Source organism: Salvelinus fontinalis, chromosome 36 (genome assembly GCF_029448725.1).
Source record: "Salvelinus fontinalis isolate EN_2023a chromosome 36, ASM2944872v1, whole genome shotgun sequence".
NCBI classification, from domain to species: Eukaryota; Metazoa; Chordata; class Actinopteri; order Salmoniformes; family Salmonidae; genus Salvelinus; species Salvelinus fontinalis.
In genome coordinates, this window is record NC_074700.1 from 12,697,608 (window position 1) to 12,722,558 (window position 24,951).

The 24,951-nt window shown below is 43.4% G+C and overlaps 1 protein-coding gene across 8 annotated transcripts in view; it reads left to right on the forward strand.

Annotated features, from left to right (window-relative positions):
- The window catches only part of LOC129835211 (neurexin-2-like), a 616,507-nt gene that overhangs the window by 499,445 nt on the left and 92,111 nt on the right, over window positions 1–24,951 (forward strand). For 5 of the 8 annotated variants that reach the window (XM_055900712.1, XM_055900716.1, XM_055900717.1 and 2 more), the window contains 3 exons: window positions 743–787; window positions 14,644–14,805; window positions 22,898–23,336. In XM_055900712.1, coding sequence (XP_055756687.1) covers window positions 743–787; window positions 14,644–14,805; window positions 22,898–23,336 — 646 coding nt within the window. The remainder of the gene's footprint in view (window positions 1–742; window positions 788–14,643; window positions 14,806–22,897; window positions 23,337–24,951) is intronic. The other 3 variants (XM_055900714.1, XM_055900715.1, XM_055900719.1) reach the window with 2 other exon arrangements.

Sequence of the window (24,951 nt, forward strand, 5' to 3'; positions counted from 1 at the left end):
GCACAAGATCTTTAAGAAAAAGCAACTTGAGAAAATGTTTGCTTAGGAAAATATAACCTGCCAACCATTCGGAATACGATTGGCCACACCCCGTGCAACGGAACACCGATTCTAAGGAGCTTGTCCCTCCTACCAGCCACACCCACAGCCAAGACTAGCAGAAGTGGTTACTACTAATACTGAACTGCTTTTCCTTCATTCCCTTCCCCACTCAGAAACAAGCCCAACCCCCAATCTGCCCCCAACCCCTCTATGTGAAAATTAATTTGCTAACTCTTGTCTTTTTACTAACAAAAAGCTTAAGAATTCTCCAATTTACAATTTTCTTTTGTGATTTGGTTTTCCTTTACCTTTTAGTTTTTACAACTAACATTGTGTCATTCACGGAATGTGAGTCATCTGTTCTTTTTTCTACTTAATGTGTGAACTTACGTACTAACAAATATAATGATATTGTTTTATCTCTTTTATTTTTGGACAACCCTTTAATAGAAAAAAAAAGTTTCCAATTACTTTCTTTATTTCTTTATTTGGATGATTTGTATCATCCAAATTTTATTTAATTTTGGACATTTCAAGGATTGATTGGTTGGATTATTATCGCCTATTCTCAAATTAAATAACCTGTTTTTGTTTCTCAAAAAGGCGAAATCTCCTTTATTTATTTTTGAAGTGTCCTTTATTGAGTTCACGGTTTGTCATTCTTTTTTTTTCTTTCTCCTCCCCCTGTTTTCTCCTGAAGCACGCAGGCATTGGACACGCTATGGTAAACAAACTGCATTATATGGTAGATATCATTCTAATTGTCTTTACTTTGGTTTGCCCTGGGTTTCCGTTACCTCTTTCTATTCCGTTTGCTCTTACTGAAAATACAAACTTCCATCGATTCCAAGGTAGCTGAAAAAAAAATCACCTCTATTTGTCTTTCTTTTACTTTATGTTTGTTGCCACTTTTTACCATCCAAAACTCCTCCTTTCCTTCCAAAAATTGTACCTATCCACTGAAAGAGGTCTGTTCTAAAATTATTAATTTAACAACAATTTAGAAGAAAAAAATGTTACTTTGATTTTTCCCCCTTTTATTTGTTTATTTTTTCCTCAAACACTATCCTTATGAAGAAATAAAGAATTATATTTCAAGAAAGATACAGTAGCAACTTCTGAATTGACTATAACAAAATCTATCCAAAAAAGTTTTTCCCCCTATCAATTTTCTTGCAACAAGCGTACTTGAAGTGAACGTGCATAGTGGACTCCAATGACAGAGAAATACCCCTACTATTACAAACCCCAGTGGCAGGTATTAAGAACTAGGGCCATTTGGATAGTATTCTACTATGTGTGAAACTAGATGACTTATGTCTTTAGTGTTAGAAAGTTTGAATATTTGTCGATCTAGTAAAACAGAATACTATTCAACTATTTACGAGTTCTGTGGAGAATGCACGGCAGCGAATGAATACATCCAGAAGTACAGCGTGTAAAACAACACTGATTCTGTCTTCATTTTACGAGAGCAAGAGGTAAATGCCAGCTGCATCAAGACATTCATTTTGATAGTTTGCCACAGGTGAGGCTGCATGTGCCAAGACCTGTGGTTCCCACTCACACATTAATAGTTCAGGTCTGTATATACACCTTCTTATTTCGTGGCAGGAGGTCAGACTGTAAAGCAGGGCCTCAAAATGAGGACCCGATCCCATTAGACCTATAGTGTGATTTACGACTGAGCTGGATCAGCTCTGAGCCCTTACCTAGACTCTCAACACCCAGCCTAATTAAATGCCATTGTCTCTGAATGGTAAATATTGTCCCCTTGTCCGCCACTAAGGCTTTATTGTGTATAACCAGACTGCTAGGAGTCAGGCAACAAAGACAGTGTTGCTACTGGTTTGCTAAAGGAAATGGGGAAAGTGATTTATTTTTTACAAAGGGATAGAATGGACAAAATGAGAAAGGAGAGTATTAGAGGCTGGTTGGCGTATGAATACTGATGTGGTTGTTTTGTTAGAAGACGTTTTGGTAATCCGTGCCAATTAAAAAAAAAAAAGAATACCCCAGAAGGATACAATTTTCATTGCTTTACATAAACAATTTTGTTGAATTACAGCATTGCCATGCACTAGTGTAAATGACTCAATTAACACTACTTGTTTATTACCAAAAAACAGTTGAAACTAGGGAAGAAATTAAGATCTCATTTACGGTACATTATTTTCTTTCATGTATAACATTTGTATAGAAATCTTATATTTCAGATGTTTTTCATATTCAGTTTGTTAAGTGTGGAATATGAATGTTATTTACATGTTAGAGTCAAGGACATTAAACTATTCAATAGTCAAACATTTCACAGATCTTCATATATTAGCACCCATAGTGCAACAGGTAGTAAAAGAGATTCTGTACTGTTTGACCTTTCCGGGTAGCTGTAGTTGGTTAGTTTCTTACTTCCTGTCACTGGATTTGCACAATTAAATAAAAACGTGGGTTCTGCTCTCCCCAGTATTGTTGCATGACATGTAGGGGGATATCTCTTGGAATGTTTCGACTGTGTCCGATCTACTGTCTCCATCACTAACACTAACTTGTTACCTCTGAGTTTACTGGCCTCACCCCATGCATGTAAGAGTTGACCCCCCTTATCTTTTCTTGTATCTTTTTTTATAAACCAATGACATTAAAGCATATATGTATATGTATATATATCATGGCTATTATATATATTCATACATATATCAACCGTTCTAATATTATCTGTATGGCCACGTAACTCTAGCCACCCCTGTTATTTTAGTTTTTTTTTTTTCTTCTTTTGACTTTATTCTAATTTTATTACTTACTAAAACAAATAATACGACCTCACTCCTTACCTTGCTAGGAAAGACAAATAAGAAAAAAGGAAAAAATAAGAGGGGGGGTGGAACGGCTTTTCATTTTCTAGGTGACTCGAAGAGTGTTGCCTACAGGAGGCTGTGTGAGCCATCCATCACAACTACACCTGAGTGGGAGTGGAAGCAAACCATGAGGGAAAAGCTAGCCTACGGAATAGCAAAACAAAGAACCAGCCTGAGACTATTGTTATTCCAGCCAGTTATGGGTTTCATAACTACTGTAAATTACTCAATCAATCAAACTCCAGTAGGTGTATGTTCAGAGTCACTTTGACATTAGTGGCAATGTGTATTTATACCTGTAAGAGTAAGGGAAGGGATATGTAGGGTATTTTCGTTAGCTACTCTCACCTGCTAGTTATTAGCACATGCACACACATAGATTGAGATTGAAATCAAGGGATTTCATAGAGCTCTTAGATTGAACAAGTTCAATGTTACATTTGCCTTTCAATTCACCGTTGACAGTGGAAGCCTTTTTCCCCTCACTTAGATTTTCCAGTTCTTTAAAAAACCCTCTCCATATTCCGTTGACTACATACATTTGTGGTTGCTACATTGGTTTGGTCCCTCATCGTACATTACCATTTATTCATTTTTTGGAATCATGCACCCTGTTTGCATGCGTTTTTTTTTCTGGCTAGCGTCATAGACATCTGCATCCCAACCGGAAGTTGACTTCGCTGCTCTAGCCCAGCGAGTGCCAGAAAGCACGCGTGTCTAGATGGGTGTTCTATTCTTTGGCATTCTTGTCCTAATATCACCCTTAAAAACCTCATAGCCTTTTCCTTTGCCCTTTTGTCTGGGGTAGAAGTGGTGCCCTCTGCCATTTTGTTTGGGTTTTCCCTTTTCCCATTGCCGCCTCCTCTCAGAGTGGTTTTCTGTGGTTTCGGTTTGATTGTCGTGTCCGTTGGTTCATGTTTGTTTTGTCTGATGGACTACTCCTTTGATATTCCATGTTGTCACCCAGACATTCATTCAGTGCATGTCTCATGTCCACCTTATTAGCTTGGATGGAATCATTTTGTTTCTTCTTAACCAAAACAAGCCCTTGTCACAAAAATATCACGCATTCAGTCCAAAAATCTGATCTGGTTGGACAAATCAAATTGCAGAGGACTTTAAAGACTCCTCCTAATTGTTTTACTACTCCTACTACTACTACTACTCCTACTACTACTATTACTAAAACAATTTGTTACTAATACTACTGTATGAATCAAACCTTTGTTGTAACTGTACTAACAACCATTTTTGTGTCTGACTCTCCCTTACTTACTAAAGCACTAACCGTTCACCCTCCAACCCCACTCCTTAACTGCCCAACACACAACTAAAACTCCTCTCCATCCTTTACTGAGACTCGGGAATGGTCTCAAAATAGTTCCGCCTGCCCCTCCTCTGCCCCCTTGCGCTCCCTTCACGTCCACCAGCCCCCATCCCACCTCTCACTAACCCAGGGTTCAAAGAGTAATTGAAGGCATCAGTTGGATTAGCCCTCAGAGCTAAAGGCCTCATATTGATGGCTGAAGACTTCAGGATTAGGATCTTTCTCACTGAGTTCAGTCACTGCTAGTTGTCCAGTCCAGCTGCCAGCCACCTGTAAGAGGATTACTCGCTGAACAGACCCCCTCTCTCTGCTCAGGCTCCCCACCCTCCGTCGACCCGTCTAAGGGCGAGGGGTCAAAGGGGGTGTTCATGGAACGTGTAGCTGTTGTCTGCGTTCGCAGACCAATGAAAAACGTTTTCTTTGGATGCATTTAATCATGAGAAGCATTTAATTTGCCCTGCATTTGACTAATACTGTACTGTATGTGAAATGTGCATTCAACGCTGATAACTAACTTTGCTTGAAAATTGTAAATGTGGACTTTATGATGTTTGCCTCCTCAAACAGTTAAAAACTCTTCTGAAGGTAAGTAGTAAGAAATGATTTGCTAAAAGACCTGCACTTCAATCAGGTAAGCGATTTACTGTCAAGGTAAGATTGTCAACTTCTCTGCATGCTAAACCAAAAACACGTTTACAATGTCCTCAATGAAGGAACTGTTAAAAGTGGTTAGCTACCTGAAGTGATTAGAAACGTGTGTTGCCCCACCACCAAACAGTGTGTAGCAGACAAGTTACAGTAGTGACTTCAGAAAAAGTTAGGCGTAAGAGCACTAAGGTGAAAGCAAAGGTGAACAAAACAACTCACCGCTGCCCGCCGAGAAAATAAAGTCACATGATTCATTACTTTAAAAATGGGTGGATCATACAGCTCTATATCCATTTGATATTGGCTATGCGTGTGTTTCCAGGAACATGAAGCTTATACACTCTATTGTTCCGACACCTTCCATACCGGGAATACAGAGGCTAAGCTGTCAGGACAACAATGCTCTGGTACAGCCGCCCAGTCCCACTATCCAAGAGAGCCTGCATGGCTTCACTTTGATGCACTTCCCTATACAAGTATGCAGTCCCCCTCTTGAATATCCAGGATTTGTTCTAGACTATTGTTACGTTCAGATGCCAGCGCTGTGCCAGACCATAGGAAATCAATGTAGGCAGTAGAGGAGCCACTTAGGGTGCTTCACCTGGTCTTCTCTCTGACACGGTGTGTGTGTGTGTGTGTGTGTGTGTGTGTGTGTGTGTGTGTGTGTGTGTGTGTGTGTGTGTGTGTGTGTGTGTGTGTGTGTGTGTGTGTGTGTGTGTGTGTGTGTGTGTGTGTGTGTGTGTGTGTGTGTGTGTGTGTGTGTGTGTGTGTGTGTGTGTGTGTGTGTGTGTGTGTGTGTGTGCGTGCGTGTGTGCGTGTGTGTGTGTGCGCTTGCAATAATGCGTTTGTGTATGTTCTAGCTCCTTGTCCAGGCAGGCCCCTGATGCTGTCATGATGAGAGGGTATCCAGTGAAAGGAGAACTCTCTGGCGGTGGTTTCAGTGTCACAGAGCCCAGCACGGTCAATGAGCCAGTGACACGCTCAGCCAAGCACACCACAGGCCGTGCTATTAGAGCACAACGTTGAACTGCACTCCAGAGGTCTCCCATAGCCAGCCAAACAACAGGGCTGTAAACGTAATATCCCGAGTTGGAACAGCCCCAGCTAGAGATCCGCAGTGTCGAGTTACCTCTTGGCTTACTAGTCCAGTAACTCACGGCATGTGGTTCACTGACCCATCTGGTCCAAATCAATGGGTGCTTTTTCCATACAGCCACACCGTCTATCGCCAGAGAATGGGGTTAATGAAAAATAAATGAGGTGTTAGGCAGTATGCCTTTTCCTTTGTCTCTTCACTTGGCAACAGGATGAGGGTTTGAATGAGACTGTACGGTTTACCAATAGCAGGTCACGTTGTGACCTTGTGGCAGAGCCAATCCCTGCTCTGGCCCTATGAGTGTAAACAGCTCCTATCGGAGCTTTAGCAGAGATGAGAGGGACACACACACCACACAGCAGAGATCACACACTCCTAGCTCCAGTGCTTTGGAGGGATTTGAGTTGGCTGTGTCCTGTAATGAGGGTTAGGAATAGGAGCTTTCTCTCTCTCTTTCTCTGTCTCTCTGTCACTATCTCTTTCTCTGTCTCTCTGTCTGTTTGTGTGTGCATGCTTGCCAGAAAGAGGTTTGTACCCAATTCTCAGCTAGATAGTGGACTAAGATGAATGTAATCATCTACCTCTATGTAGCTTCCTACCCTCACTAAATGACTTTATTGCTGGGCTACAACATATGAAAAAACGGATTATACCATAGTTTCACAAAATATAAGGATGTTTTTTTTTGGACTCAATGTGATATAATGTACAGTAAGATATTGCTTTCTTGGAATAAATGTCACGTAAACGGCCGCACATGGCGCTAATTGCCGGTTTGAAACGACGCTGAGAAATGGATCGGACAGCACTTTGTCCGCCGAACAATGACCTCACATGAGTTCAGGATTTCAGTCTCCCTGTTCCTTTTGGTTCTCAGGCTAGATGCTCGCGAAGCTGGAACTGCGTCCTTTGTTTCACAAGGGGAATTGCAATCGCGTAATGGGAATCAATTACGTAGCGCTAAGTCTATCTAAGTCGGATTAAATGGAACGGCGGGTTGTAGCGCTACTATAGTGTTATTGCGGAGGCTAAATATAGTATATTCGGTTCTGAGGAGCACAGTTTAGTTTGGCATGAGAAGGAAAGCGCTGTCAAAAGCATTTGTTATGTAAATACAAGAGGCACAAAAAATGACCCTGGTTCCAACACATCAGTATGATGTCATTATCTCTAGGCTGACAAGGCGATCAATTTCTCTCCATATGTGTTACTTTGGTCCAGCGACAACAAGATGGAAGCTTTCACCAAAAGCGGGTGACATTTTGCCGTGCCGTCTGCAACCCAGGATCAAATCACAAATTCATAGCTGGATGACATATTTATCTGTCTTATCGAGCTTGCAGGGTGGGCATGCATTTGTCCCAGCCCAGCACGCACACATATATTCCACTGATCGTCAAATTTGACGGCAATGGCCGTTGAATAGTTAAGGGCATGTTGAAACAGAGGTGGCAACAAAAGTCGCCAACCACTGTCCTGTATCATGCTCCATGCAGCAACCACAGGATGTGTCCTGTTTATACCCGCTTACCCAGAGTCCTTCAATCCTTTTTCTGCATGCCAACCAGTTTCATTTCTTTGACATGTTAGGTAAATAAATGCACTGGCTGAGCAATTTAAAGGGAAAACAGGCAATTTCCCCTTTCGTCACAAACCTCAGGACACGCCCTTTCATTATAACTCCTAGATCCATTTCCAATTGTCTTCTGCTATATAATAGGATACGTGAGGAAATGTAAGCATGACAGCACTCCCTGAATGATATCCCGGCACACTTTTTAATAGAGTCAACATTGAAGTCAACACAGTTTAAGTAAGATAACTACACGGAATATTGCACCACTCCAAGAGGGTGTATAATTCACTTTGGCTGATTTACATGTCAAATCGCAAAGTATCTAATATTATTGATTTACAAGGAAACGTCCTGTGTAAAAGCAAGTACACCGGCATCTAAATGCAGTACCTATGTGGGTGGGAGGATCAGAGTATATTTCCTTACACGGTGACCCGGTAGCGACCCACTCCATTCCACCCATTTTAAGAGTGCACAAAGTGCATTTTCTGCTTTATCAGAAATCATTGGTAAAAGAGCAATGGCTTCCAGCTTCTGGTGCAGCTCTGTGAAAATGGCTTTACTGATTCTGGTGCAGCTCTGTGAAAATGGCTTTACTGATTCTGGTGCAGCTCTGTGAAAATGGCTTTACTGATTCTGGTGCAGCTCTGTGAAAATCGCTTTACTGATTCTGGTGCAGCTCTGTGAAAATGGCTTTACTGATTCTGGTTTGTCCTCGATGGACACTTTCTATGTTCCAGCATTAGGAAAGCTGATCATACAGTATGTACTCACGGATTACAGAATATACCTTTTAAAGAAGTTGGATTGGTTCACTGACAGTCTACCTAAAGTCTAATGGATTCACTGACAGTCTACCTAAAGTCTAATGGATTCACTGACAGTCTACCTAAAGTCTAATGGATTCACTGACAGTCTACCTAAAGTCTAATGGATTCACTGACAGTCTACCTAAAGTCTAATGGATTCACTGACAGTCTACCTAAAGTCTAATGGATTCACTGACAGTCTACCTAAAGTCTAATGGATTCACTGACAGTCTACCTAAAGTCTAATGGATTCACTGACAGTCTACCTAAAGTCTAATGGATTCACTGACAGTCTACCTAAAGTCTAACGGATTCACTGACAGTCTACCTAAAGTCTAATGGATTCACTGACAGTCTACCTAAAGTCTAATGGATTCACTGACAGTCTACCTAAAGTCTAATGGATTAACTGACAGTCTACCTAAAGTCTAATGGATTCACTGACAGTCTACCTAAAGTCTAATGGATTCACTGACAGTCTACCTAAAGTCTAATGGATTCACTGACAGTCTACCTAAAGTCTAATGGATTCACTGACAGTCTACCTAAAGTCTAATGGATTCACTGACAGTCTACCTAAAGTCTAATGGATTCACTGACAGTCTACCTAAAGTCTAATGGATTCACTGACAGTCTACCTAAAGTCTAATGGATTCACTGACAGTCTACCTAAAGTCTAATGGATTCACTGACAGTCTACCTAAAGTCTAATGGATTCACTGACAGTCTACCTAAAGTCTAATGGATTCACTGACAGTCTACCTAAAGTGTAATGGATTCACTGACAGTCTACCTAAAGTCTAATGGATTCACTGACAGTCTACCTAAAGTCTAATGGATTCACTGACAGTCTACCTAAAGTCTAATGGATTCACTGACAGTCTACCTAAAGTCTAACGGATTGCCATCGGCTAGAATCTGGATCCAATCCTTTCATTTAGACAGAGAGGAACGCGGTAGAGAAAGAGCCAATAAAACCCTACAGAAAGTTCCTATTTTTCTCTCGTCCTTAGCCCATTGATTTCATCCCAGTGTAATCTCGGTTGTGTTAACCTGTAGTCACTGTCGCCTTGGAACATCGTCTCGTGCCGTGCCAGGTGTCACCTCTAAAGCATGTCCCTAAGCCTCCAATATTAAGGCTTGTAACCCATAAGGTGTTGCAGCCATTAAGACATGATTCAGTTCACCCGTGATATACAGTATAAACACGTTTTACCATGTAATGCTGCCATCAGCACAAAAGCCTTGGGCCTTGTTCAAGGCGAAGCGGAGTGTTAGCCACCCTAATTGTACGTTTGGCAGCACTTTGAGAAGTTGAGCTGACTTTGTCATTCGTCTAATGAGCTTGTTTTATTCTTGTTTTAAAACTTAAATAGGATTCATCTGAAAAACAAGATTTTACATGAAGTACAACAAATACTCATATTGTGACTTTCATTATTGGTCGTCAGCTCAGTCTACCCTTTCAAAGATTGAAATTGTGTTTGCGTGTGTGTTTTCATGTGAGGTATGTGTGTGTTGAGAGATTCAGAGGGAGAGAGAGTCAGAGAGAAGGATTGAGAGAGAAGGCTGGAGAGAGAAGGATGGAGAGAGTCAGAGAGAAGGAGTCAGAGGGTCAGAGATAGAGATAGTGAGAGAGAAGGGGGTCAGAGATAGTGAGAGAGAGGGTCAGAGAGAGAGGAGTCAGAGGGTCAGAGATTGAGATAGTGAGAGAGGAGTCAGAGATAGTGAGAGAGAGGGTCAGAGAGAGAAGGAGTCAGAGTCAGAGATTGAGATAGTGAGAGAGAGGGTCAGAGAGCGAGAGGGAGTCAGAGGGTCAGAGAGAGAGAGAGAGGAGTCAGTGGGTCAGAGAGAGAGAGAGAGAGAGGAGTCAGTGGGTCAGAGAGAGAGATAGTGAGAGAGTAGGAGTCAGAGAGCGAGAGGGAGTCGGAGGGTCAGAGAGAGAGAGAGAGGAGTCAGTGGGTCAGAGAGAGAGAGAGAGAGAGGAGTCAGTGGGTCAGAGAGAGAGATAGTGAGAGAGTAGGAGTCAGAGAGAGAGAAGGAGTCATCGGGGCAGAGAGAGAGAGAGAGAGAGGAGTCAGAGGGTCAGAGAGAGAGATAGTGAGAGAGAAGGAGTCAGAGAGAGAGAAGGAGTCAGGGATTGAGATAATGAGAGAGAGTAGTCAGAGAGAGAGAGAGAGAGGGGAGTCAGATATTGAGATAGTGAGAAGGAGTCCGAGAGAGAGAAGGAGACCGAAATTGAGATAGTGAGAGAGAAGTAGTTAGAGAGAGAGGAGTCAGAGATAGAGATAGGGAGAGAGAAGGAGTCAGATATTGAGATAGTGAGAGAGAGAGGGTCAGAGAGAGAGAAGGAGACAGAGATTGAGATAGTGAGAGAGAGAGAACCAGTGGTGATTCAGGATTGTGATGGTGACAATGTTGAATGTTCCATCTCTTTTTAGGTCAGGCAAAGAGAGGGGCTGACTGCACTGTATAGGAAAGAGCTGTTTAGTTCCATACATTTTTTGCCTTTGTACAACACAATCCTTCAAAGTGTTCGAGTAATGTGTTGGAAATACAAGAACAAAATAAAAACAAGAGCAATAGTATTTGAAAGTTGGATTATTGATCAAATAAAACAAAAAAGCTTGAAGTCTAATGTGTTATACAGTTTAGGCAGACATTGCGGGGCGGTGGTTTCTACAGTTTCCTCAGCCTACTGTCTGGTTCAGGGGCATCTGAGGTAACTAGGGACTTTGAACCAGCGGCGAGCTGTGATGTTATCATCACCATTTAGTCTCAGGCTAGTGAATGATGACGGCCAGTGGAAGATGATGCAACCACCAGCAACATCCTTCCAGACGATACTATTCAGTGGGGCTGAGGACTGAGGCCATACCTAACTCACTAGAGTACTGTAGCGTAGCACTCCCAATACCCCCTAGACATTCCCTAGACGTAATATCTGATTATTAGCCATGTTGTTCGTTTTGGTCATTGGACATTTGGTTATTTAAGTCCATGGCAAGCTTAACATTCTTCAGACTTTCAACATTTGATTTGATTTGACTTTTGCAAAAGCCAGATCACCTGATTCAACTCATTCTCTTTCGCCCGGACAAATGGAGATTTGAACCAAATTTGAACAATTACCAGCATAATAAATGTAGGTAAATTGCCAGGAGGGTGACACTTAGTATTTTTGAAAAGATAGTTGAATGGAGACTACAGTGAAGCTACTTATTGCTGCTATTTCTTGCATTGATGTGTGTCAATGGGTGATCTGAGAGGCTCGGAAATACTCAAGGGCAGGGAGAACGGAGGGAGGTAGGGAGAGAAAGCGAGAGAGAGAGATGTGGCCCCAAAAAACAGTGCTAATCTCCCATTTCCCCTCTTTCAGCTGGAATCCTCACAGGTGGCTGGCAGCTGGCTGACACTCCCTCCATTAATGGCCCGCTAATGATGTTAACTACTGGACCCAGTGCCAGGCTAACGTAGCGCTGTACCGCCAACCACCACACAGCTAAACACACAAGGCCCGCTGCCAACTGTGACTTAACTGCTGCAGTTGGTGTCTTATTCTGTCACGGAAAGGGGTTCAAGTAGAGTTCCGTGGATTGCCCCCGATTTGATGGACTCTAGCAGCCAAGAAGAGGTTGTGTTATGAGTGAGTGGATCGAGGACCACAAAGCAATGTAAACCCGGTTTGGATTAGCGTGTGCTGCGATCACTTGTACTTGGAATCACGTGGGCCAGCCGTGGCTGCTTCTCAAAAGACTTATAGTTGCTAGATGCGGTAACGTTGACCTTCCTCCCTCCCCCTTCGCCCCCCCCCCCCCTCCACAGGACCCCTCCCCCTCCAGAGAAGTGGCCCTCAGGCAAACATATCGACAGCCCTGCCCCCCCCCACAGGATGACCAGGGATGTGCCCACCTCCGCCTCCACCACCATCTCTTCCACGTCTCCTATAAGCACAACCTAAACCGGCCTCTATATATTTTCCTCAAGTAGTGACAGCAGACATAAAAATGGGTTGCCCTGTTTTGAGGGAAGTACGTCAAAAAAGGAAAACAGCCACACACAACAACAAAAAAGGAATAGCAGAGTGCTTAGCTGGGGACGAGACCTTTGGAGTGCAGTTGTTGTCAGGGTTGTTTTCAGGACCTCAAAAGACCAAGGTACCATGGTTACGGCACTGTTTTCACTTTGGACTTCTATGGGGTCTTGCTGAAATTAGAAAAGGTGAATGTTCATGGAGTTTTAGCTTTGTTGGCATTCCCCGTTTGGTACTCAACTAGTCTGTTGTTGACTGTGATTAGGGAATCTTTTTATTATATAGCAGTCAATCGTCAGTTGCCAACGTTGATTTATGTAAATGAAGGTGTTTCAAGTATTTGACAGGTGTATGAATCACTGCTGAAGAAATCTTTTGACCAACAATGTTCGACAGAACACAATGTACCGTGAGTTGGTAGAAAATGGAGGATGTTTGTAACTATCCACAAAACAGATTTCAATAGATAATCAAAATCAACATACAGGTACCGTATTAAGAGAAAATAAAGAATAAAATAATTACCTGTTTTCTACCCCCTTCGAACAACCCAAATACCACTAGATTGGATATTAGTAAGGCCCACACTACCCATATACCGAATATGAACTATTTGCACTGTGGAATGTAATGTTATTCACAGTAACCCAGAGCATGGTTGTTGGTTTGTGTGTGGTACAATGTATGGGCCAACAGATGTCCTATTAAAGATTGGAGAGGATCGTAGCGACCCTAGCCAGGACTATTAATATAATTACAATATAAATTGGTGTTGGACTATAAAATCCGATCCAAATGAAGTCACTTGGCAAGACACTGCTCTGTTTCCATACAATCCACGGCAAACACTGTCACAATGTTCTCTGATCACAAAACAGAGAAATGATCAGAGAAGACTTTGATCGTCAACATTACTCCCGCCTTGATGGTTAGATTAAAACTCGTCAAGGTTGTAAAATCAATTATAAACAACACATCTACTCCTGGTACACAAAACATTATCAAAAATGACAGACCGACCAGGTGAACCCAAGTGAAAACTATGATCCCTTATTGATGTCACTTGTTAAATCCACTTCAGTGTAGATGAAGGGGAGAAGACCGGTTAAATACAGATTTTTAAGCCTTGAGACAATTGAGACATGGATTGTGTATGTGTGCCATTCAGAGGGTGAATGGGAAAGACAAAAGACTTAAGTCCCTTTGAACGGGTATGGTAGTATACTCAGTGTATAAGCCCGTTACAAGACAAATTGGTTATTTTTATATATTCGCACTGCATAGGAACTTCAATTGGACAGATTTCATATCTGATTTTCTTTCCCACCCTGAGTAAGTCAGAGGCCTGGTATTACATGATAAAGAGTCCCCCTCTCATCTCAACTCTGCTATAATCAAATTAAGGTCAACTCAGTGACTCTGCACTGAAGTATACTCTGGTGCCTCTGTAATACTAATGAATAGACCCAGGACTTAACATTCTGTAGAGAGAGGGAATGAATATGTCTTTGCGCCTGGCACCTTTCTGGCAAAAGCTGACAATCTTCCTCTAGAGGGCCTGAGGAAGCCTTTAAAACAGACGGTTGATGCCTTTTACATTCCATGAAAGGAAAACAAAGGCTTTTTTCTCAGTTGGAGCTATCTCCCATCCATCAGACTCCTGGCGGTGTACATTTGATTCTGTCTGTCAGTTTCCGCTCCGTCAGTGATCAAAGACGCCGCTCGCTCCCGTAACCTCGCACAAAAAAACACCACGTTTGGCATTTAAATATTAAAATAAAGTTATATTCATCCCCCGATTCTCTTGATTGAGGTTCTGTTCGACTGGAACGCAGACCGAATAGTCAAGCGTTGAGGTGTGTCAGTTGTTTGACTCTGCAAGGTCATGGTGTCAGTTGTCTAGTTTGTTAAGTGGTCAAAAAAATATGCAATTCATACTTGCATGAACTAGTCTCACCCTTGAGACCTTATTAGAGAGTGAAAACAGCATCGTCCCAGTGGTCAACCCTAGCAACTGCACTCGTGAGCGACTCCCCTCTGAGCTGCGCCCACGCGACCAATCGATAACGAGTAACGCCACACCGTAGGGGACAGCCCCGCCTACCGCCAGTGTTTAATCCAACTTCTTCCTTTCCTTTCCCCTCCTCCACTCCTCTACTCTTTCTCTCTCTCTCTTTTTTATTTTTTTGTTGTTGTCTCGCTCCATCTGTCTATCCCTCTCTACCTACCTGTCTCTGTTGGGCCGTGCCCGTACCAGGTGACCATATCAGTGGATGGTATTCTGACCACTACTGGTTATACCCAGGAGGACTATACCATGTTGGGCTCAGATGACTTCTTCTACATAGGGGGGAGTCCCAATACTGCAGACCTGCCCGGATCACCCGTCAGCAACAACTTCATGGGCTGCCTTAAAGACGTGAGTGTCTCTGGTTCAGTACTGGGATCAAGGGGCGAATCGCACACAAACACATGCACGCGGACACACACACACACACACACACACACACACACACACACACACACACACACACACACACACACACACACACACACACACACACACACACACACATACACACACATACATGCACGACCCAGGAGGCTGCTGAAGGGAGGACGGCTCATAATAATGGCCGTGAGTCCTTCCGTCACCAGTAAGGTAACCACCGGGCTGTCTATGATGCGGGGACACACTCAGACACTCATACTTGCTCGCGTACACAAACAGTCTACACAGATGTCATTCCTCTGCGTGTGAGCCAGTGTGTGTGTGTGTGTGAGAGAGTAGGAGGTGTCAGACAGGCATGTAGAGGCAGACTATGAACAGACTGGATATTCTCTCAGAGACGCTAAATTATTATCCTAACTCTAAGAGGAAGTAAAATGATAAGTCACCATAGTTGGTATGAAATAGTTTTTCTCACCAATAAGGCTCCAAGCCACAACTGAACAAGATGAGAAAATGACCACTCCATTTAAAACATTATACTCTGGAATGCCTAATGGCTTATATAGGAAGGACTGGGAATAAGGCACCAATTCATTTCCTCATAAAGGTTCTCTGATTTGAATAAGTGATTACTTTTTCATCAGTTTTAATGAATCATATAGTAATCACATCTCTAACTAAATTATGCTCTTACAATTACGTTTTCATTATTTTGGTTGCTATAAGAAAAATTCCCTCTTGGACTCATTCTCCCAAGGCATTTCTAGTCTGTCTCCTGAAGATGAGGATCAGGGCCGTTTCTAGCTTTTTGGGGGCCCTAAGCGAGATTTGGTTGAGGGCCACTCCTACATCGCAGACAAAAAATGTATTGGCTCCCATCTTGACGGCGTGAGGAACATTTAGTTTTAAAGCAAATGTTCTGCAATTCTACACATTTTTCCATGGGGCATAAATAAAATTCTGCCGTTTTAAAACACATTTCATGCGATTTTACTCATTGTGACATGTGGAAGAGAGAGAACTTGCAATTCTACACATTTGCCATGGGGTTGAGAGAAACATGTTCAGTTTTAAAGCAAAGATCCTGCAATTCTACATATTTTGCCATGACTTATGCCATGTTCATATGATACTGTATGTGTGAGAGGAACTAACAAAATCAATGGGGGCCCCCTAGAGGTCAGGGCCCCTGGGCACGTGCCTTGCGTGCCCGGTCAGTTATTCGGCCATGATTAATACAAGGTTTAGATAGCTGGCTAGTCTAACTTACCTAGCTATCTATAAAATGATAGCTGGTATGGGCTAATTGAGTGACGGTCAGTAACCGACATAACAGGCGGGAAACTGCTGATGCACCACCCAATTTAGAATTGCACGTTGTCTATTCTACTCTCCTAACTAACAGTACGTTTAGACCCCGACTGACTTCCTAAAGTTGCTTACGCCGACTGACTTCCTAAAGTTGCTTATGCCGGAAAACGTCCCTGATGAGGATGATGATACAATCAGTTCACAAACAGCAAGAGAGAGAAACAGAGGGCGAGAAGGAGGGGAGGGGACGAGTAAAAACAAGAGGAAGGGGAAAGAGGAGGATGAGGGAAAGGGAAAGTGACAGAGCATAAAGCGGCGCAAAGAGGAAAAAGGACAAATTTGGAATAAAAATGCAGAGAGAAGAGAAGAAAGAGATGGACATGACTTGAACGAGTTAGATCTGCCAGTAATTGTCAAAGTATTAAAGGGAGGGAGGAAGGCTAAGAGCAAGAGAAAGGGTGATACTGTATGAACAGATGGGGAAGGGGTGCAAACACAGCAAAAGGATTAGAGAAGACAGATGTCCAGTCAAGAAAGAATGAAGCCTGCAATATATAATCAGCTGTGGAAACGGGAAGAGAGGACGACGTGTAAGAGTGAGGAGACTGTGTAGAAGAGAATGGAGCAGAAATTAGAGAGAGAAGAGCAAGTGAAGAGCGAGTTAAAGGGAACAGAGCGCAAGAGAGAGAGAGAGAGAGAGAGAGAGAGACTCAGTGAGCATAGCCTTTCTATTGAGAGAGGCCGCCGTAGGCAGAGCCGGCTCTCAAGAGAAGGCAGGCTATGTGCACACTGCCCATAAAGTAAGGTGGAAACTGAACTGCACCTCCTAACCTCCTGCCAAAGGTATGACCATGTTAGAGACACATACAGTGCATTCAGAAAGTATTCAGCCCTTTTGACTCTGTCGTAACGCTGCAGCCTTCTTCTAAAGTCCATTTAGAAAATAGTCTAATCATCAATCTACACCCAATATCCCATAAGGACAAAGGAAAAACTGTTTTATAGAAACATTTGAAGAGTTATTAAAGGTAAAAGCTGAAAATATTACATTCACAAAAGTATTCAGACCCTTTACTCAGTACTTTGCTGACGTGCCTCGAGTCTCCTTGGGTAGGATGCTACAAGCTTGGCACACCTGTATTCGGGGAGTTTATCTCATTCCTCTCTGCAGATCCTCTCAAGTTCTGTCAGGTTGGATGGGGAGCGTCGCTGCACAGCTATTTTCAGGTCTCTCCAGAGATGTTCGATCGGGTTCAAGTCCGGGCTCTGGCTGGGCCACTCAAGGACATTCAGAGACTTGTCCCGAAGGCACTCCTGCGTTGTCTTGGCTGTGTGCTCAGTGTTGTTGTCCTGTTGGAAGGTCAACCTTTTCCCCAGTCTGAGGTCCTGAGCACTCTGGAGCAGGTTTTCATCAAGGATATCTCTGCCGCTGAAAAACATCCCGACAGCATGATGCTACCACCACCATGCTTCACTGTAGGGATGGTGCCAGGTTTCCTCCAAATGTGACTCTTGACATTCAGGCCAAAGAGTTCAATCTTGGTTTCATCAGACCAGAGAATCTTGTTTTTCATGGTCTGAGATTCTTTAGGGGCCTTTTGGCAAACTCCAAGTGTGCTGTCATGTGCCTTTTACTGAGGAGTGGCTTCCGTCTGGCAACTCTACCATAAAGGCCTAATTGATGGAGTGCTGCAGAGATGGTTGTCCTTCTGGAAGATTTTCCCATCTCCAAAGAGGAACTCTAGAGCTCTGTCAGAGTGACCATCGGGTTCTTGGTCACCTCCCTGACCAAGGGCCTTCTCCCCCGATTGTTCAGTTTGGCCGGGCGGCCAGGTCTAGGAAGAGTCTTAGTGGTTCCAAGCTTCTTCCATTTAAGAATGATGGAGGCCACTGTGTTCTTTGGGACCTTCAATGCTGCAGAAATGTTTTGGTGTCCTTCCCCAGATCTGAGCCTCGACACAATCCTGTCTCAGAGCTCTACGGACAATTCCTTCGACCCCATGGCTTGGTTTTTGCTCTGACATGCACTGTCAACTGTGGGACCTTACATAGACAGGTGTGCCTTTCCAAATCATGTCCAATCAATTTTGAGTCTCATAGCAAAGGGTCTGAATACTAATATAAATAAGGTATTTCTGTTTTTTTATTTAATACATTTCCTAACTTTTCTAATAACCGGTTTTCGCTTTGTCATTATGGGGTATTGTGTGTAGATTGTGCCTTTTTTATATTTTTTTTATGTATGGAGTTGTGTCCTTGAGCTGTTCTTGTCTATTAATGTTCTGTATTATGTCATGTTTCATGTGGACCTCAGGAAGAGTAGCTGTTGCAACAGCTAATGGGGATCCTAATTTATGTTTATTTACCTGTTTGCACATTGTTATAACACATACAGAGAGTGAGAGAGTGAGTGATAGAGAGAGAGAGCGAGAGCACCGCTGGTGATTCCAGATTGTGATGGTGACAATGTTGAATGTTCCATCTCTTTTTAGGTCAGGCAAAGCGAGGGGCTGACTGCACTGTACAGGAAAGAGCTGTTTAGTTCCATAATAAAATGCTGCCTTTGTACAACACAATCCTTCAAAGTGTTTGAGTAATGTGTTGAAAATACAAGAAAAAAAAAACGAAAAAAACAAGAGCAATACCCAGGCACATTCTCTCTAGTGGTATTTGAAAGTTGGATTATTGATAAAAAAGCAGGCTCTTGGGGACTGTTTCATCCTCTTGGTCAGTAGCGGGGGCAGATTTAGGAGTCTTGTGTCAGGGCTGTGGCCGTGATTTCAAGCTCCCAGTGGAGCGAAACGCCTTTGATACGCCTGGCCAGGAGCCTCCAGGAGCGAGAAATCCAATGAAGGGGAGCAGAGAGTGGGATGGAGTGAGTTAAAAGACAGAAAAGAAGAGTGGAAGCCATAGAGGATCAGTGTCTTTTAGAGATGCACTTCGTTTATCTTGTTTTATTGTTCCTAGATAACGCTGTGAACTTTAACCTTTATTTAACTAGGCAAGTCTTTTTTGGGCACGTGTTGTTCACTCTTTTCCACAATATTACCAACTGTCTTCCCCTCTGCCACCTCTGCTTCTACATGTCACCTTGCTATCACCCTCTTTCACACCCTCCTATCCCTCTCTCTTCCCTCTCTCTCTCTCCTCCTCTCCAGCCATTTGTGTAATTAAGTCTATGCCATTGTTGCTGGTACACCAGCTTTGACATCCAAATTAAAAATGGATTTCTTCGACTGATTCCCAAACTAGCAGAATTCTCCTCCCTCTCTCTCCCCACCTCCCTATTCCCGCTCTATCTCTCTGCAGCTCCATGTGAGCCTCACCTTGGTTGGATGATAAGATCTCCCGAACTCTCTTCTCTCTCCCGCCCTCATTTGACACATTTAACTCAGGCACCTCAGCGGGCAGCCTACCCAATTCACATCTTCTCCACAATGGGAAATTAGTTAGGTGTGTGTGATGTTTGTGTGTGTGTGTGTGCACGCATGGGTGTGTGCCTCTAAGCTTGCGTGGTGAGTATTTGGGTTTGTGTGAGTTGGCTTGTGAGTAACAGAGAAACACTCATTTGCAGGAGTTGGTGTTTACAAGTCTGTTTTGTTTGCTGCTCTTGCTCTCTTTTCTCCTCCTGACCTGAGAAGTGAAAACAGTAGATGAAGTAGCTGTTGAATACTGTTGAAGTATTGCACCTGAATGTCAATTACAAATAGTGTCAACAAAACAATTATTCCTTTTAAAAACGACGCTGCTCTGAACCAGGTCTGTTTTCCTGAAGAAATTAACATTCACACCTGCAACAACCCCCCCAACAAACAAACCCACAAGAGAATTATATACAATTATGGCCCAACAACAACCTCCATTTGCTCTCTCTCTTTCTCTCTCTCTCACACACACACACACACACACACACACACACACACACACACACACACACACACACACACACACACACACACACACACACACACACACACACACACACACACACACACACACACACACACACACACACACACACACACACACACACACACACACACATCTGAGGTCCTCAGCCCCTGGGAGCATCAGTGAAAGTGATTATGTCTGGGCCAGGCTGGCTGCTTGCTGGACTGCAGCGCTGCTTAGGCTGTCCGAGTTTCTCAATGACAAAACAAATCAATCCAGTCACCCTGAAGGAGACGAATGGCCCAGCGCTAGTGCTAGCCGTGAGAACAGTGAAAAGCATAAGCCGATACACGCCGATACACATCAGTTCAGAAAGACATTTTGACGGGGTCGCGCCTCCAAAGTTATTCCTCCAGGAATTTTTTTCCCCTGTGCCTTTTGGCAAAAGTTGTTAAATAACATCAGAATAGTGACAGAACTGCTAATCTTATTACAGGAACTTGCCAATAATGTTTAGACGAATACAGAAGGCTGTCTTACCTTTAAACTCTCTAAAGTTCTTCTAAAGTTTGATTACCGCTCATGTACTTACCGTCCTGTAATGTTGTCAACATACAGCGCATTCGGAAAGTATTCTGACCCCTTGAGTTTTTCCACATTTTGTTGTGTTACAGCCTTATTCTAAAATGTATTACTTTTTTTTTTTAAAGCCTCATCTATCTACACACAATACCCCATAATGACAAAGCAAAAACATGTTTTACAAAAAAATAAAAAATAAATGAAATACCTTATTTACTTAAGTGTTCAGACCCTTTGCTATGAGACTCGAAATTGAGCTCAGGTGCATCCTGTTTCCATTGATCATCCTTGAGATGTTTCTACAACTTGATTGTAGTCCAGCTGTGGTAAATTCATTTGATTTGTTAAGGCACACACCTGTCTATTTAAGGTCCCGTAGTTGAAAGTGCATGTCAAAGCCAAAAACCAAGCCATGAGGTCGAAGGACTTCCCTCTGGCATCTCAGATATCACAATACCAGCAATTAACCCATTCCTTTTGTGAGGGACTGCAGCATCTTGTCCTCCTCCTCTCCCACTTTCTCATCCTCGCCCTCCTCCCTCACTCTCTATCTAACACCATGAGTTGAGTCCACTCACTGTAGCTAGTTTGTCGACTGCCAAAGAAGAGTTAGCACGGCTTATTAGCGCCGCTAATCCGTCTCTAATGACGAGACTGTGAGGTCCACAGAGCAGAAGCTGTTGCCGCACCTCAGGAGTTTAGCTACCAGAGCTCAGACCTGTGTTCAAGTAGTATTTGTTGATTATCAAATACTTTGGCTGGGTTTGCTTTAGCTATGTCTGGTGCAATGCAATCAATAGAATAATCCCGGAAGTGCAAACCCTGCCTACCGCTCCGGGCAGGCTCTTTGAAACGCTCAATGAGTTAGCCAAGCCTGCAGTCACGATGGCAAATAGGAAAATATGGCAGCTTTACAAGTGGAGCTATGGAGGAAAGGGGAAGCAGAGAAGTTTGCAGCTTTTGCAGAGCCGCTTGTATTAAATGTTGAAATGAGAGAAGTGAGTTGAGGCATTCCCCAGTTGTCATGTTTAAAACCATTTCAGTAAACCGTGAATTTCAGCTGGTCCATTTTTGTTGCGGGCTTTGCAGTACCTCTGCACTGCCTTGAGAGGAAAAATGAAATGGGAGCCTGTGCCGGGAATGGCAATTTTTCTAACACTACCCTATAATAACTACTTCCAGGGCACAGTGTTTGGGCTGGTGTGTGCGTCTACGTCCCTGCATATCTGCACACTTCTGTTTGTGAGTGTGTGTGCTCACCGGGCCAAGAACCAACTTTGCTTCTGTGTTCTCACCTTCCGTCTAAAAGTGGTGTTCTCACACACTTTGGTGGTTTCACAGTGTGCCACCTTTTCAGGGCGGCTAACACCATTCCTCCGATGACAGCCATCGTGGTAGTGTATGGACCTGTCAGAAAAAGCTGCAGGAAAAGACAGCTTAATAAACTATCCAGAGATTTTAGCACCGAATATATATATATATATATATATATTATGAATGCGCACACGAGAATGCAGACATTCATTATTTTGCTTTAAGTCTGACAGGAACATTTGTATTAGTCTGTAGGAGTCTACTACATTATTCCCTTCTTTATTCCCTTCATCATGCGCCTTGATATCACCCGGAGTGTCGTTGTAAATAATTGAGTTTACTAAACTGTGAATCCCACATTCACACAAACAAACGCTGCGCTTCTTTTAAAGTCTATGGTTAGTCATTTGAAAATGATAGTCACTCTGTAGCATAATTGGATATTGAGACGCTAAATTCAATGTGAAGGGAGTTTTGAATAGCAAGGAAGTGTAAACTGAACACATTGTGTTTCAGAGAAATCCAAAAGAAGGCTAGACGGCATCGGTATTCAAAGAGCAGTTTGTCGTATATTCATTTTATTCACATTCAAAGTGCCTGACGCATTTGTCTGTGTCCAAACCTATCAATATACAAAGTAGGCAGCTAGCCTTTGCATGCATCATTTCTCTTTCCCAAATTCATGTGGTGTCTATGATTGCTAACACAGCCTATAGAATGTGAACATTAACCTAAACATTGGCTTATACATTAGCTCATTAGCTTATACCCTGATGAAGACAGCTTGTCTGTCGAAACGTTGGACATACATATTTTTGCACCTGAGCTCCTAGAGTGTGCACCTCTCCTTTATTTTTTAAGTGTCTATGATTGCTTACATAGCCGGCAGAACATTAACCTAAACATTAGCTGACCATACTAAAATCAAAATGTCTCTATTGCCTTCCCTCTCTCCCTATAGGTGGTGTACAAGAATAACGACTTCAAGCTGGAACTCTCCCGGCTAGCCATCGAGCGGGACCCTAAGATCAGCCTGAACGGAGATCTTGTCTTCCGCTGCGAGGATGTGGCCGCCCTGGACCCCGTCACCTTTGAGTCCCCCGAGTCCTTCATCGCCCTGCCCAAGTGGAACACCAAGAAAACAGGCTCCATCTCCTTTGACTTCCGCACCACAGAACCCAGCGGTCTGCTGCTGTTCAGCCACGGGCGCCCCCAGGGTCCTAAAGAGCAGAAGCCGGGTCGAGACATGAAGTCAGACTACTTTGCTATGGAGCTGCTGGACGGGTTCCTCTACCTGCTCATGGACATGGGGTCGGGGAGTATCAAGCTGAAGACCAGTAATAAGAAGGTGAACGACGGGGAGTGGTGCCATGTGGACTTCCAGAGGGAAGGGAGGAAAGGTGAACATATGAACATGAAGCAGTGTAACAGGCCGGTGCCACCTTAATTGGGGGGGACGGGCTCCCATATAATGGCTGGCTGGAATGGAATGGTATCAAACACATGGAAACCATGTTTGACGTATTTGATACCATTCCATTCATTCTGTTCCAGCCATTATAGGGGAGCCCGTCCTCCCCAATTAAGGTGGCACCGGCCTCCTGTGCGTCTGAAGTACTTTATTTTGTGGAGTACACGTGTACAGGCTTTGAATATTCATTTTCCTTCATCTACCTGTTCTAATGATGATCTTCCTGTCCTTCAGCCCTGCCTAAAAGCCTTCTCCTACACACCTTTCCAACCCCCCCCTCCCACTTCTCTCTGTCCTGTCATACCCATTTCTTCTCATACCGTGCCCAGAGGGGTCTGTATGATGCATGCATGCTTTCACGTAGGCACTTATGGTTTTGTGTGTGTGTGTGTGTGTGCGCGTTTGGATGCACACATGCGTGTGTCGCGCTACTATAGGGAGTCTCTCTGAGCACACTCCTGCCCCTCCTGTAATTGCGTTTTAATAGACAATTAAGAGTGAGTCGTAAATCATAGCCGGGCGCCACGAGAAGAACCCGGGTCTCATCCACTCTCGTCTATGCTGCATTTTGCTGGGTTGTTTCCCCTCCACTCAACCGATTATAGCCACAACACAAACACACAAGACCATACAAAAGCACTCTCATTCACCATCCACTCAACCACGGTCAAACACACACACACTCACACTCACACTCACACTCACACTCACACTCACACTCACACTCACACTCACACTCACACTCACACACTCACACTCACACTCACACTCACACTCACACTCACACACTCACACACACACACACACACACACACACACACACACACACACACACACACACACACACACACACACACACACACACACACACACACACACACACACACACACACACACTATCCCATGTGCTCAATCACACTTGCCCGCAAACACAAGAGTACCAACATGTAAACACACATTATCTTGCCTAATGCTTCAATTACATTCACACATACCACAGGTGCCCGGACGGGCTCATAGTAATGTTTGGAACGGAATTAATGGAATGGTATTGAACACATTAAAGACATGGTTTCCATGTGTTTGATACCATTCCATTCACTCCATTCCCGCCATTATTATGAGCCATCCTCCCCTCAGTAGCCTCCTGTGACACACACATACAGTAGGGTGGGGGGATTACCAAATCTGATTACCAAAAAAAACTGTAATCGGTTGCGTTACCAGCAAAAATATTGTAATCGGATTACCGATACATTTTGGAAAAACATTATGATTACTTCTTGGATTACTTTTAATTTCAGAAAGGATGTTTGCGGGAAAAATACAGTACGGCACCTTTCTGTTTTCTCGGTGACATTCAATTGAGAACTGTACACAAGTGACGTGTCACGTTCCTGACCTGTTTTCCTTTGTCTTGTTATTTAGTTGGTCAGGGCGTGAGTTGGGTGGGTTTGTCTATGTGTGATTTTCAATGTTGGAATTTTGTGTTCGGCCTGGTATGATTCTCAATCAGAGGCAGCTGTCAAACGTTGTCCCTGATT